A 15,812-nucleotide genomic window follows, 5' to 3' on the forward strand; every position below is an offset into this window, starting at 1 on the left:
ATTTTGTTATCCTTCGATTTTCCAACGCATATCCACTGCTGAACTGCATTCTTCTAGTCACCGTAACTGAAAAAAGGAAATGCAAGTTAGTACACTCTCAGAAACCAAGAGACAGACAAAAAAAGCTAAATGATCTTCGAGTTGATTTTTTTTTTAATATACACAATGTATACATTTGGATTATATTCAATCTGTCCCAACAGTATGAAAATACATCAATAGCTAAATACAATAATCAAAATTATCTGAGGACTACTTGTATTAATGCACACTCCTTGTACAACACTGTCTCCCTTGTACAACACTGTCTCCGGAGCAAGTACTAAGTGAAGCCTCTCTAATTCCTGCGCATATCCCCCTCCGAACTCTTGCCCACCACAAAATCCCACTAGCTCTTGACCACCTCAGCATGATACTCAAGAGTCCTGTAATAAACTGGTATACATACTGGTACTAATCTGTAAGTAATGATGTGCTAGAAATTAAATAAAACTTGTGATCAAGAGAAGGTGAACAGCTTGCTGAATGAGTACAATTATGTTGTTATTTTTTACAAAGTTAGTATTACCTTTCCTGCCATGTAGTCAGTTAAGTTCTATTTACCGCTCCCTAAACCAACATTCTCACCATGCCTGTTAAGAATCTGGAAATGTTTATAAGCTGCAGAGTAGGCTGAGAAAGTGTACTTTTATCTTTAATATATTTATTAATTACACCATGGCCCACTACCACCAGTAAGTGACAAAACATATCTAGTGAACTGAGAAAAAAAGCACTTCATTTTTCCAGAAGAGAGAAGCTTTTTCACTTGCCAAGAGTAATTAATCTTCAGCTTTCCAACTAATAGAGAATTGAAGCTAACATGGCACATACATATAAAAAAGTTGAAAACATTCTGACACAACCTATATGATGATTTGGCAAAACCTTTTAAAATCACCTAAGATGCTGCATATTAAAGACAGTATTCCATCTATTTATTAGAGGATTCATGATCTGGATCAGCCTTAAACTGTAAATTTAAAAATCAACTCCCGCTAATTTTTTGCAGGTTGGTGGGGGAGCAAGGGAGAAGAGCTTACTTTTAGACTGTTTCCCTAGTCCACTTCGGTGCCATACTACTGACATCAGTCATTTTTGAATGAAAAGTGATTTTTGAATGACAAAAAGGTTAGGTTTTTTAATCTTTAAGACGACACCTACAGTTCAAATGGTGTCCTTTCCAGTAGGATTTGTGATTTAAATATTTCAACAGTCACGCTTAAGAGGACCACGAAGACAAGGAAAGTAACACTTTTTTGTTGGTTGAAATTTTATCAAGTAACAGAAAAATAAAAAGCTGGTCAGGTAGCAGCTTTTACTTTATTTAACTACATGCTTCCTTTGACTCAAAACAGAAAATACCCATGATGCTTCTGTATTTGATCTGAAATACAATCCAGTACCCTGAAATAAAAGTGTATTTTTAATTCTTTATCAAGGTAACAGTAGCAATTTATCAGGAGTATTTACAAAGTATTACTGGCATATTCTGACAAAAGCATTGCACAGGTATTTATGCTGAGACTCTAAAAAGAATAAACTGTAAGCCAACTGAGATGACAAACATCACACAGTATTCAACAGAACCTATCCTTCACACAACATGAACTTCCCTGAAATCAGTGACCATGTGTCAGATGAACAACACTGTACCAACTACAGCTTTTTCTTTTCACAATTTCCAAGTTGGTTCTCAAAAGCAGTATTTGAAACTAATAGCAAAATATGTTCTTACGTTTACCGAGTACTTTGCAAACTAATTAAAAAAAATACATAAAAAGTACACACACTTCTTGCATAAATACTTCCCTTGGAAAAGGGATTTGTCCTTATCCTTCACTCTATACTAGATTTTAACAGACTTTGCACACATTAAACGTTACTTCCTTTTAATAACAATTATTTCGTAGAAAAGTTTTCTGAAAAGCTGTATTAGCATGACAGCCAGTACCACTTTTTTTCTTCTCCTAGTGAGCTATCAGAGAAACAGAAGAGACAGTCACTCTTCCACATACAAGTCTTGGAGACAGTTGCTCCTACATCTACTTGAAAAATAATTTTAATGGGGTAGGCTTCAAAATCATGAAACACAGCTGACCTACAAAGTTTTAAACCATTCTGGAGATGCCTGGAGGTTTGCAATTTAATCCAAGGACCTCTGCAGAGATCAATTCCTAATCAAAGATTATACTCAGTATAATCATTAAATTGCATGTTCCGCACATTTAACAAGACTGATTAAATGTCTGTGCTGACATTTATTATTTCAATTCAGATTTGTATGGTCTGGTCTCATGAAGATTCCTAGACTAAGTACTCTCTGCAGCATGATTTAAAGTGCATTTATGATCAGATTTTATGTTCAGCCATACCCAAATTGGACCAATTTCTGCACATCAGAAGTCTCTCGCTGTCATTCCTAACTTGGTAGACTTAAAAAGCCTACTTAAATCTCCTCCTCCAAAATTCAAACAGCAAGTTGAAAGCATTATTTAGCCACCAAGAATGTCCATCCAAATCTGTAAACACAGAACCACCAGAAATCTTCCTTCCAGCTATTATACTAGTATAATATTTACCTTATGTATTGGTACAGGCACCACCCATCTCTGCCATCAACACAGATGAACCAGAATTACTTCAGTGGCGTCTTCTAGAAGTTATCATCCTGCAATCAAGAGAAGATAAAACAAATTGAGAAAAGTACATTTTATGGCACAAGTCAACCTATAGTGCTTCCCCCCATTTCAAAAAAGTCACAAGCTTGGGTTTGCAGATTATTCTGTTGCAAGTTTTACTACCTCTCTTTTAAGTGGTGGAGGATTCACTGGCTTGGAATGGACTGGAATGGCTTAGTGATAGGTTGCATGGCTTATGGATTCTCATTCCTTTTCAATGGTGCACTGCCGTGTTAAATCCATAAATTGCACGACAAAATTTACTGAGGACTAAACAGTAGTACAAAGCTTTTGGGTTTGTGCCTTTTTTTTTTTTAGTTGGAGGTCTTCATGTCTACTATATTCAAGAGCATCTTTTGAACTTCATGGCTTTACCTGAGTCATAACAACTTGCCACAGGTTCTGCCACATGTACTAGATATCCCTGTAACGCAGTGTCAAACTAAACAGAGTCAGGCATCCAACTAAACGTCAAGTTTGCAATGGCTTGCTTCAAACTCCCAATAGCCGAGCTGGTATTTGTCAATCTAATTCCTTATTTCACAAGGCTTTAATTTTGTTTAATATAGTATATGCAGCCTCTTTAAGCATCTTCACTGAGAGATACTGGGCACCAATTACCCCCTCCCAACCCTACTTGGCAATATTCTGTCTACAGTGAGCTGCATTATGTCTTTAGTTTCAAAATTGGTGCCATAAATGCTTTTATCCAAGAAGAAATGTTGAATTTTGAGAACTTCTAATGTATTGAAGTATTTCTTTTCCTTTTTTTTTTAATCTAGACAGCACTTCCATTGCCATAATGTGCAGCTTGTCTCACTGTACTAGAAGATAACTTCGTTTAATTTTGACTTAGACTGAAAAACTAGTTTGCTTTGCTTACCATCTTTGCTGTTTCACAGGCATTTGATGCTTTAAATCAGCTGTGGAATGCTGAAAGATTCACTTGTTTTTATGAAGCCATAAGCCTTTGAGAAGTTGGAGAGAAAGACTTCTTTGCTTATCTTATTTTCTCCTTTGGAATCAAAGATGTTCCTTTAAAAGTGAAACACTACAGAGTTGCAAAAATTTGAAACAGTATGAGTAAGCATCGTTTTGCAGCTTCTTTGATGGAATTGGTCAACTTTTTTTTATTTTTTACAGTATTCTGTAGCTGACTTACATGTACATGATTTATTTGGAGGGGAGATCTTTGCAAACTCCCCTTGAAACAGTAGGAAGGCAGAAAATAGTATTATCCACTTGCTTTTTCGGGTTAAGCGAATGATATCCTCTATTTTTCTTTACACAAGGATCTGAAGGCATTTTGTACTGGGAACACTGTGACTTCAAATTCTAGGCAAAACTGAACTTTGTGTGGAATATCCCCACCACCCTCCAAATCACAAGCAATACTTTGTTTAAGAATGAGATGCTGAACATGTAGAACAATCCATCTCCATGTTAGATGGTTGGATGTTGTGTGGAAGATCTTAAGGACTGCTTGTTCCATTCATGAGGAAAATCAGATGGGAAGTGTGGCATTTCAGGGAAACTTTACTTTGAAAATTACAACACTAGTACACAGCTCAAGTTTTATACATTTAACATCTGCTTTTTGAAAGAAATGTTAACAATTTTGAAATGAAATTAAACATTGGTTTAACTTTTCCTCACAAAAGCATAAAAGTCATGGAGGGGAAAACTTAACAGGCAACAATAAAAAAAAAGGTAAAAACAACTTTTCCTTTTAGTAGTCCTCTGGTAGTAAAGATAGAACAACTTCCACTTTTCTTTTTTTTTTTTTTTTTTGAGAAGTAATCTGTCTTGGTCCAAAAGTTTAAGAGTGTTTTTAGTATCTGCTTCTGCCTCCACCTCTATCAGATCTGCTTCCACCACGGCCACCACCTCTGGGTGCTCCGCGGCTTGAACTACTGTAAGAATCACGAGGAGGTGGATAGCCCCTTTCCATGGATGGGGGAAGACCCCTGTCTTGTCTTCCAACACGATCACGGCCACTTGAGTAGACATCACTTCTGCTGCTTGAGTAACTTTCTCGGCTTCCATATCCATCTCGTGTGCTGCCGTAATCATCATATCGACTGCTTCCACCATAAGATGGCGGGGGCCCTCGTGCAGGTGGAGCACTACGTGAGTTACCTGCAGGGTCAATGGTCAGGTAATATGGCAACACCATAAGTTATATATAACAATTTCAATCTGAATTTACAGAATTGCTGTTATTAAATGTTTACTGCTACTCTTTTGTATGTATTGAGATGTTCTTAATATAATCTGCCACGTTAATGGTATTTAAAGTGGGGATTGCATATCAGGCAGTGAGTGGATTTAAAGACTCTGAAGGAATGAAGACGGTGTTTATTCAGGCAGGCTCTTTACTGGGTATTCCAGAACAGCTTGTTATTTTAGAGAAGAAACTCAGCCATATTTTCCAGAGATAGTTGCAATTCTGAACTGTAGACTTTGCTTCTTTAGCTTATAGCTTATTTAACAAGATGATCAAATGATAACCAACAACTGCACTTTCACTGTAAGGGGAAAAAAAAGCGTGCCACTTCCCCCAAACACAAGCAACCTAGTAAAAGTCATGTTTTATAAGACACCTGTACAAATTACATGATCCTCAAAATGGATTCTTACCATAACTCTCATATGAATCTCTGTAGGAGCCTCCACTTGGATGATCCGAGTAGTCTCTGTCACGTCCACCACCGTATCCATCACGATCACTATAGGAGGAAAGACTACTAAGACTTAGTACAAATCAGTGAGATCACAGCAAGAGTAAAACGACAGGAAGAAAAATCCAACAGTAGGTACCTATATCCCCTAGAGGGGTATTCGTCACGTGAACTGGAATGACCATAATCACGATATGCGTAGTCTCGTGGAGGTGGCGCATAGTCCCGTGTATCCCTGGAACTGGGATAATCTCTGCTTGAATAACTACAAAGAACAAGAATTGAGATGTTAGCTATATGTCACACCTCAAAAGATCAGGGATCAAAATCCTTCTCTGAACAACAACAAAAAAAAGACTAAACTAGTAAAAGAATTTACCCATCTTTAGTGCTATAGCCATCATCTCTTGGAGACATGTAGACATCTCTTCGTGATGGCATCGGTTCTCTGCGTGGAGGACCACCATAACTGTCTCTTCCACGTGACACAGGAGCTTAAGAGAAACAGTCCAAATTTTTTAACTTAATTAGCATTTAGCCACACAGAAGACTCCAAGGCAAGTAAGTATTAGCAGACTGTTTATAGCCATTTAAACGCATCTCTGTAGCCTGCATTTGTAATACTTTAAAACTGTACAAGCAGAAATGTAAAGCAGCACTAGAAGGAACATATCAAATCACACCAAATTGTTCCAAACAGCTACAAAATGATATAGGTATGAAGAGAACTGATAGATTAGAAAAACAATACTATCCCACAGCAGATTTAAGTTAGAATCAATGATTTGCAACAGTTCCTGAAGAAAGACTAAGGTGCTACAGCTGACTAAGCAACAAAGTAATTCAGAAAGTCCTTACCTCTTCCTCCCATACTACTGCTACGCACTGGTCCTGAAGGTGCAGATCTTTTAGGTGGAGGGCCTCCACTTCGTGGAGGTGGACCTCTCTTCATGGGAAGTGGCCCTCGCGAAGACCCTAGAAGGATAAGCCATGAACCAACTTGTTATTTCTGTGATATCCACCTGTACACCCCCTAAAGCCTGAACTACAGTAATATTACCACTATGTGATCAACACTAAACCTCTAAAATTAGTCCTCAAAGCCTTCTTTTGTGTTTTGGCCACTACTAGATGCTACTGGCAGAATTGAGAGCCCACCACGTTAACTTTTCCATAACCTGAATTCCTGTCAAGAACTGTCTTTTAGAACTTATCCAAAAGCCACAGGGTGTGACACAAGGGAGAAAGACAGCTGGTATCTGTAATCAGTCAGAACTTAAATGCTCAACAAGTTACTGTTCTCAAAAGACAAGAGCCACCTGGGAAGATGTACTAGAGAAGATCCTACAGAGAGGGAACAGAGGCACTACAGAGTCTGTAGAACCTACTACACAGACTCTTCAAGACAAGAGTTTTCACTGTTTCGGGGGGGGTGGGGGGGGTGTGGTGTGTGGGGGGTGTCTGCATTATAGCTTTTACTGTTTTACCTCAGATGCTGCTTGCTTTTTCTTTTAAGCGACAGTTTTGATACTGAAAAGTCTCTGAATAAATAGCTGTATCTTAAATTAAAGAACATCCAGTATCAAGTAATGTACTACCCTTCCACTTCAGAAAGCTTCAACTCAACACACTATTTTATAACAACAAACAAGGCTTAGCTTCCCTAACTCCCACCATGATCTGGAAGGATCAGTCCTAGAATTTACTAAGCTTAGACCTCTTGCTAGCAAGAATGAAAGGCAGTTCCCTTTCCCTGGTGGAAGAGAATCGCTTTTTCAACTTGAATACCAGAAAGCTTCCTTTCTCACGTGCAGGGCAGGAGTTTTGCTTTTCTTTCATAGCCAAAAGTCAAGTGGAGTGTTAGTTGTAGAAGGGAATCTTCATATTTGACAGCCTTTTCTTAAGGTGTACTTGCCTAATCAAAAATTGACTATACTGCTGAGATCATATTTCATCATTTTAATAAAGAACAAGGAGTGCACTATTCGGCTGTTTGACTTTTTTTCCAGTAGGATTATTGTCATCTTCCAATGGGATTGTCTTGTATGTTGTCCAAGTATATAATGAGAGAGGTAAATACATACCCAAGTGACTCCCTCTTGAAGGTGGTCCTCTCGCGCCACTTCCGCCTCTTCCACCTCTAAGGCCCCTGGGAGGACCTCTGCTTCGTGGAGGGGGTGGCGGCCCACGCCTACCACCACTTTCAAAGGATGGCTTGGTTGCTTGTTCCACTTTAATTGCTTTCCCATCTAATGACTAAAGAAGAAGCTGCTTTACTTACTGCTCAGTCATGTTTGTATTTCTTAAATTAAGCCCCTCTTGCTTCACTATTATAGGGCTTCCATTTTATAAAGTTAGAGCAACTCTAGAACTGATTTCAGTCTTCAGTATTAGTCCCCATGTACTCAGCAGCATGTTGGGCCTAATTCCTACAGTACTTCATTCTTGTGGTATTGATGAAAAAAAATACAGAGCAGCATCAGAAAGGACTTTCAGTGAAAACACAAGCGTCCAATGATTACGGCAGCCCCATGTCATTTATTCTGTAAATGAAACATGATTTATGATCTCCAATTTACTTTCAATTGCCACGGACTTTTGTACCAAACTAGGACTGCACCAGTAGTTACAGGATTAAGCTGAAGGTATCTTAGCTTCAGTTGGGATTTCTGGCAATGGGGAGGCCGTTTAGTACATTTTCTTGATGTCCTGATAAAACGGTGATCACTGAAGTATTTAGAAGTAATTTCAGCATCTACAAAGCAGACCGAGTATGATAATTCACCCCTCTTTTCTACTGTTTCAAGCTGGGTTTTCAAAAAAGGTGACTGTCACAATTTACTCTATTACTTGCTTTTCCAAAGTGGAGGTGCTTTGTGGGGTTTTTTTTGTTTGGTTGGGGTGTGTGTGTGTGTGTGGTGTGTTTGTGGGAAAAAAGTGGGAGCTTTTTCTGGAATATAGACCTGCAATAACAGGAACTCTGCAGCCAATTATTGTACCTCAAACATGAGCAAGTGGTAACACATATTGAGTAACTCAACCTAATTAATCAAATTTCTGTATAATCCTTCAGAAACCACACATTTGGTTATTATAGCAGAGCCAAGATCACAAGCTCTACTGAAGTTAGGTTACTGCGCATCTATCCTGGCAAACATGGTTTATTTGCCTTTTTTAGCAGTTAAATATTAACTCTGCTATGACAATTAATGAATTATGCATGCAGGAAGTGTTTATTGCACTTCTTTGCTGCAATAAGTGAACAAGAACATGACTGCTTGTAATGGCTTACTCTGAACTGCTTACAGTCGTTTACCGATGTCCTGAATCTTTTTTGTTCTCCATGGAAATCTAGCCCTCTCTGAAAGCATCCACTTTAGTAGCTCATGTATTCTGCCACCATATGTAGTCGTAGCTACTGTTTGAAAAACCAATGTGTATATCCACAGGTCCAACTTGATCCATTGTGAGGAAAAAAATACTAGCAAAATCATATTGGTCTTGGCTTTGACTTAATAGAAGTATTTTACTTATGAAAGGTTCCTCTAAAAGCCTTTTGGCATGACAAGCTGAAACATTCCAGGAGTGAGCATTAGTACCTCTGATCACTGGAACTTCTCAGTTTGTATCGTATTATTTTGCCATCATCATTCATCTGTCTCAGTCATCCTTCTCAAAACAGGAACAGTGGGCTTGAAGCCTTAAGCTTTGCCATCATGACCACTGCTGTCCTCAATTTCACAGCAGATTCTTGACAGCTTATTTCGAGTTTGGAAACCAAACACCATCCCCTTCTGCTAGCATCAGTTCTGAAAACATGGATGCTAGGTCCAAGTTCTTTCCCTTTTTATGTAGGAGGTACAGTTTTCCTCATCATTTCTCCTGCTATTTCCTTCTGCCTTGCACTTATGCATCTTATCTAGGCAAAAGATAGGTTTCTTTTCAAACTGCTTTATGCAAGCAGTCTTAAAGCTATGCCTAAGTTCCAAAAAGACCTTTCATTAGGTCCAAGAAGATTTTTTTTTTCCCCTCTCTAACCAGGAGAAGATATTTGTCAAAGTTTGTTCTGTTTTAAAGCAGAAGGGACAACTTCATTTTATAGGTTCTTAGGTCAAAGAAAGGTCTCATCTCACTGAACAGATAAAACTCAGACAAGCCATCTCAGAATAAGGAATTTTTTTCAATGAGCCCAAAGCACCAGCTGTCAACACAAACACTCATTAGTTCGTGTTTATAACCTTGATTCAGAGTGTTACAGTAGTATTTTTAGTATGATATGGCCACCATAAAGTGCAGTCACCTTGGTGCTAAAAAGCAGGAAAGTAATTTAAGATATGAGTCATTTAAGGATAATAGATTGGCAATCATAAAAACTCCTGTAAGTGGAATGAACAATCTATACAGATTTGCAAGGTGAGCCAGGGAACCTTAACCAAACAGAATTAAGAGAACTGTCCTGCAAACTGTTCCATGTTCGAACAGAAAAGATGAATGAAATTTGGAGTTTTGGGAGTGGGGCAGAAATCAAATATTCTGAAGAAACTGTTACAGAAACTTGCATGAAACTGCAACCTAACAGCACACAGGGCTTTCCTCTCCAATGGATCATTTTACTGTTGATGCTGCAGTGACTCCACCATTTCTGCATGTTCCTTGATGGCACATCAAGTGGGCTTCCTTTCACCAAATATATTCAAGAACTGAAGATCATTTCTTATTAGGCTGACCTTATGTATTGTATCACTTCTTCACCAAAAGAACTGGAAACGCTTTCTGTTGATTAGAGGAAGACAACCTTCTGCAGCGCTGAGTACAGTTTAGACTGTTGTTTGGATTGTAGTATTTGCTTCCAACCTCTTAACACAGTCCAGCTGGCTTGGCAGGTCTACACTGGAATTAAATCACTGGCTTGTCCTGGATGTTTCCTTTAAGGTCACATTCTCTCTTTAATTATCCATTTTGTCCTCAGGACTTAAAATCAAAAGATCATGAGAACAGCCTACTGCACAGAATGTCCACTACAGACTTGGGAGTATTCACACTTGTGTCCAGATAAGCACGTGCATTTCATGACATCAGTATGTAGACTTGAATACCATGCAATTAAGGTTGTCCTTAAAGAAGGTTAATAATTTGCTGTGATGAAGTACTTCTAGCATTTCTTCTCTGCTGCTCAGACATGCTAACATTGATCCAATTCTGCAGAGAAAGTCATTTAAATGAAAAATCTCCACCCCCACTCCAAAACCGTTATCTCCTGACCTCTTTCTGCAGGACTGAAATTAATCTTCAACAAGCAAGCTTAGACTAGTCTATGCTTGTCCCATTTTACAATGAAATACCATTAACCTCCTTCATTCCCCCCACCCAGAAAGGGGCAAAACATTGGACAAAGTTTTTCACGAACATTTGCAAAGCAAAAAATCAAATCCAAATTTACTCTTGCAGAATCTATCCAAGTCAGCCTCATCTACTGACTGCAACTTTGAACTCTTTTGGAATGACAAAATGAGCAACACGCTGGCGACGCAGAACTCTTCCCCCTGGCCAGACAGGTCAACTAAATCCTTAAAGGCTGCTTGAACTACTGCCTGCACAGTGCTTCTGCTGCTGCTTCTGAAGTGCCTAGAATTCTCATGAGCATTCCAATCCATCATTTCCAAATGGACAGAAAAACTCCAAGTTCTGATTTATTACAATGATTTCTTCCCACAGCATGCCTCAAACATTGCTCCTCAGATCTAGAACGCAGAGTCCTTTTGAGGTACAAGCAGCACTTACGGTCCAGAAGGCTTTCTGAAGATGAGGACAAGAGACTACCTTATGAACATCTTCCACATCTTTCATATCCATAGTCGAACCAAGCTAGACCAGTACAGAACTGGTACTATACACAGCAGCACCTAAAGGTTTATGTTAAGAAGGTTGTTCTAAGCCAAATCCAGAGTGAGGATGTTCTTTTCATACGCTATTTGCTGCTCAAATTTCAAAGCAGATGAAGGCACTTTCAGATTTGTGGTGTTGAAGACAAACCATGAGAACGATGATCCACAAGGCAGTACTTTCGAGCACTTCTTGACAGTGATGCAGATGGTGCATTCCAGAACATGTAGACATCACCTCAGTCACAAACATTCAGTCTCATTTAGCTACTTTACTAAGCATTACTTTCCTGAATATTTCCAACATGACCAAACACATGCCACAACATTCAAGATTTAGACCAGTTGGTGATTATTTTCAGAGGGATTTTAATTTGAAAGCTGCACTCCACAAGCTTAGGATTAGTGACTGAACTCCTTTCAGTCTGACAATTAGTTGTTGGTGCTTGAATTTACCTTATGTGAGGATTCAGCGTAATTACTACTTCAGAGGAAATCAGTGTTTAAGAACTGCAGTAAACAAGTCTTCAGAACTATAGCAAACTACACAGCGAAGAAATAAATTCAATAAAAGGAGCACCTTTAAGGATGTTTAGGCTGGTACAGAAAGGACATTATCTGACTTGCCACTCTCGGCCTCGACAAAAACTACTAACTTGTTTAAAAAGGAAGCAAGTCTCCAAAGAAAGTAACACTAATTGTCATGAGGTTGTCCTGAAGCACCCAGAAACTAAGTACACACAGCAGGAAGCCTGCTGTAACACGAAACAAGGAAGTTTTACTATGTGTGTTCACAGTGAACACTACAGCAAGCTCATTTTCTTACTCCTAAAGTGCAAATATTCGTTATGCTTTACTTACTGACTGCAATGACTGACATTTTTCTTTTACTTCAATGTCTTATGCTAACAAGACAAACAGCTATCAAAATCCCAAGTGTTAATTAATCAGAATCAGTAGAGGCTTCTTCACCTTACATGAATGGCATCTCAGAGACACTGCTTAGAAGAAGGCCAATGCAGCATGACCTTAACACCACCGTTCAGATTATGCATGAAAGACCAGAGTCTGAAATTCAAGTTAGCTGAGAAGATGGCTTTCACTGCCCAAAGACACAGTGCCTCTATGAAGATAAGCAGCTGTTGCCCATTAAGTTGCAAACTTGCATCTAGCTTTTCAAACACATGCCAGAACACACACAGATCACAATAGCCTACAGTCCTTTGACAAACTGTCCTGGTATTTATCTCAGAACTTTTGCTCCAAATTCCTAGGCTTTTCTTTTTAAAGACATTACAGATGCATTAAATTTTTATTTCCTCTTAAAGTCGTATCATTGCATTGTAGGGTGTTCGCAAGCAAATTCAAATGCTGGCTAACTGCAAAGCTATTTCACATTAACTGGCAAGACGCTCCTCATACATGCCAAGTAGATTGATGATGCAACTCACAAATGTAGGAGGTTATCTACAGATTACCAGATAGCGCATCAACACTCCAGCACAGTAGGGAAGTCACATTAAACCCATGTTAAGGGAACCATTAATAGTTTTCAGGTAAGTCACTTCCCTAAAGTGTAATTTACACAGTACTACATTCAAATATGATAAAACAAAACCATTACAGGAAACATGCAAGAATGAAGAGCCAACTAAAAAGCCCTCCATCACCAATTAAAACAAAAAAATAAAAGAGGAGAGTATAACTGACTGACAGACAGAATTCACTTTCTACTGTCAAATCCATAATCAGGAGAAAGTGATTCCAGCTTCATGGAGACAAGAGACATTTTGCCAAATTTAAGTTATGACTTGTCTCCAGGATCTTCTAACCCATTGTCCTTCCAACTTCTATTACTCATTAATTTACCCCAAAGATCAATACTGCTGGTCAACAGCAACAGCAACATATAATTGGTCTTAATTCCTACCTTTCCATTCATATCTCTGGCAGCATCTTTTGCATCTGCTGGACTCTCAAATGTGACAAATGCAAATCCTCTGGACTTGTTGGTTTCACGATCTTTCATCAAAAGGACTGCAGAAATAAAGCCAAGTTACCCTTTCCTGTAATTAGGCAGCAACACTTAACCTTTATTTAACCTTTTAAGCTCAGAACTTCTTAGAGGACATGAAAGCACCATCATTTCAGATGATCAACGCCAAAAAAGTCATCACAGCTACGTTGTTGCTTTTTATTTTTTAGTATCTTAAAATTGAAAGGTTTTTCTTCTTACCTTCCACAATGCGTCCATATTTGCCGAATACAGCCTCAAGGGCTTTTTCATTAGTCTCTGTGTTTAGGCCCCCAATGAACAGTTTCCCAGGACGATCTGCTTCAACCATTTTGATTCTCCAAATGACCTATTAAAAGCACAAGGTTGTTATTAACAAAACATCAGACTGCAACAGAGACTTTCATACCACCTCACAGAACAGAAGTTACTTCTTTCCTCAAAAGTACAAGCAAATTTTCTTGAGCAAGATGTCAATTAAGAGATATGAGATATAGAGAACATAAAAAAATAAAATTTTTAGACTGAAACAACCAGAAGTAGTACTGCCTTCAATTACTTCTTCAAATTATATAGTCTATTTCAAATTGATTAAATTAACTCTAAAAAGTGGAACAAAGCACTGATGAGAACTCTCTTAAGATCAAGTAATATTGGTGAGTGTGAAAAGTTTTTCAGGGTTACTGTCTTTTTGCCCTCAATGGTAATATCCTAGCGCTCCCTCCCTCCAAATCCTGCCATAGGCATGCCAAGAAGTTTACTTAGTATGTCAAAGTAATACCGAAAAATTAACTTTAATGTCAGCTTGGGCCAATATTCCAAATTAAGCTCATTCTTTAAATTATTTAAAGTACATCGAGACTACACCGAAGTCCTGGCCTGCACAACGTGTCAGTCTGAACGAATACCAGACTATCACTGCAGTTCTACACAGCAAGGCCATAACTAAGGCCAGTCGGGGGCGGAGGACTCAAAAAAAAAAAAACAAACCCCCCAAAAAAACAAAACACCACACCAAAAAAAAAAAAAAACCCAACCAAAACAAAAAGCCGAAGACAAAGCAAAACCTCAGAGTGCCTGGCAAAACGCCTGGCGCCTGTGGCAAACGTTACCCGCATGCCTCCAGCCCAATGGCGGGAAAGCTCGCAGCAGCGTGCAACGAGGGCCTGCGCAGCTCCCTCAGCACACAGGGGAGCAGGGACAAAGCAGCCCCGCGGGAAGCGGGAGGCCGGCGGGGGCCGGGCCGCCCAGGAGGCCGCCGCGCGCGCGCGGCCGCCCCCCTCTCTACCCCACGAAGGCGCACGCCGGGACGGGGAACGGGGGGGGAGCGGGAAGTGCGTCAGACCCTCCGCCGTCTCCAGGCACCTCCACAAAATGGCGGCCACCTCTGGCAGGCACTCTTCTGCCGGCGCCAAACGACCGCCTCGGCGCTAACCCGACCGCGCACCTCAACCCCCTTTTGAACTATCCGCCCGGCCTTCCAGGCGCGGCCGCCGCCCTCCCTTCGTTCCCCTCGGGGATGCAGAGGCCCACGCGGCGGGACCTCGAGCAGAGCCCCCCGCACTTAAAATGGCGGCCACCGCGCCTCACGCGGTTGGGAACCCCCCGCGCCCCGCTACAGCCGCACTGCTCCCTCCACCCTACACAGGGTCAAGCGTACAGGGAGGCAGGCATGGCTCCGCCGCGCCTCGCCTCGGGCCCGCAGCGGGGCGTGCGGAACACAACTCCCTCACCCACGGGCCGGGCCTTTCGCCACGCCGCCACCTTCCGCGGCCCACTCCCGCCCCGCAGGGCCCCGCTTTCCCCCTCCCCAGAGCCCCCGGGCCTGCTCAGCTCGCCTGGCAGCACTCACCTCCGCTCAGACCGAACCGCAACTGCGCAATGAGGGCGAACAAAGGCGCTGCAGGCCTTTATACCGCTGACGTCACCAGCCGGCCGGGGCCCCGGATGCACGCGGCGGCGAGCCCGGCAGGGGGAGGCCGCAGCGCGCCGCGGTGCCGGGGTCTCCCTGGGGCTGGCGCGCAGCCCTCCGCAGCTGAGGGGGGCGGGCACGGCGCTCCGGCGTGGCCAGTCGGAGGGCTTGCGGGGCCTGGAGCACCCCGTCCCGCCTGGAGACGGGGCGTGAGCCGCGGTAAATGAGCGCGACTTGATCCTCCCGGCTAGGAAAGGCGGGCTGCGGCGGGCAGCGCTTCTCTCTTTGTTTGTCGGCTTCTCCGTTGGCAGGCGCGGCAGCCCCTCGTCCCCCTTCTCAGCGGGTGTGCCCGAAGGAGCGGCTGCTTCACTAGTTTGGAAGCAAAATCACTCGCAATGGGGTCAGGTTAACTTCGGGGAAGTGTCTGTGCGGGAGGTTAACCCTGTTCAACTAAAACGGTCTCAAGGCAGTTTTAATTAATGTATGTGCACCCCTTCCTTGGAGACTTAAATAAGTGTAGCTTAAAATGAAATGTGTTGTTGACAACACCAAGTTTTGCTCTGGTTCAACTAGCTCAATTTTTAAATTGTATCTGAGGTTCAA

The 15,812-nt window shown here is 41.2% G+C and overlaps 1 protein-coding gene and 1 non-coding gene across 3 annotated transcripts; both read right to left on the reverse strand.

Moving 5' to 3' along the window:
* Positions 1-4,238: 4,238 nt before the first annotated feature.
* On the reverse strand, positions 4,239-15,230 carry RBMX (RNA binding motif protein X-linked). 2 transcript variants are annotated; one of them, XM_076346958.1, is made up of 9 exons: positions 15,150-15,230; positions 13,520-13,646; positions 13,214-13,320; positions 7,486-7,657; positions 6,260-6,376; positions 5,781-5,895; positions 5,541-5,666; positions 5,361-5,449; positions 4,239-4,859 (listed from the first exon to the last, which is right to left on the reverse strand). In XM_076346958.1, exons 2-9 carry the CDS (start codon positions 13,626-13,628, stop codon positions 4,552-4,554), a joined length of 1,143 nt encoding a protein of 380 aa, XP_076203073.1. In that variant the 5' UTR covers positions 13,629-13,646; positions 15,150-15,230; the 3' UTR covers positions 4,239-4,551. The 2 variants fall into 2 exon arrangements, with proteins under 2 accessions (XP_076203073.1, XP_076203072.1); XM_076346957.1 differs by having other exon boundaries at positions 5,361-5,464.
* On the reverse strand, positions 13,391-13,463 carry LOC143164777 (small nucleolar RNA SNORD61). Its single transcript, XR_012996140.1, has one exon. It is a non-coding gene; the product is annotated as a small nucleolar RNA SNORD61 (small nucleolar RNA).
* Positions 15,231-15,812: the final 582 nt, after the last annotated feature.

This window comes from Aptenodytes patagonicus, chromosome 9 (genome assembly GCF_965638725.1).
Source record: "Aptenodytes patagonicus chromosome 9, bAptPat1.pri.cur, whole genome shotgun sequence".
NCBI lineage: Eukaryota > Metazoa > Chordata > Aves > Sphenisciformes > Spheniscidae > Aptenodytes > Aptenodytes patagonicus.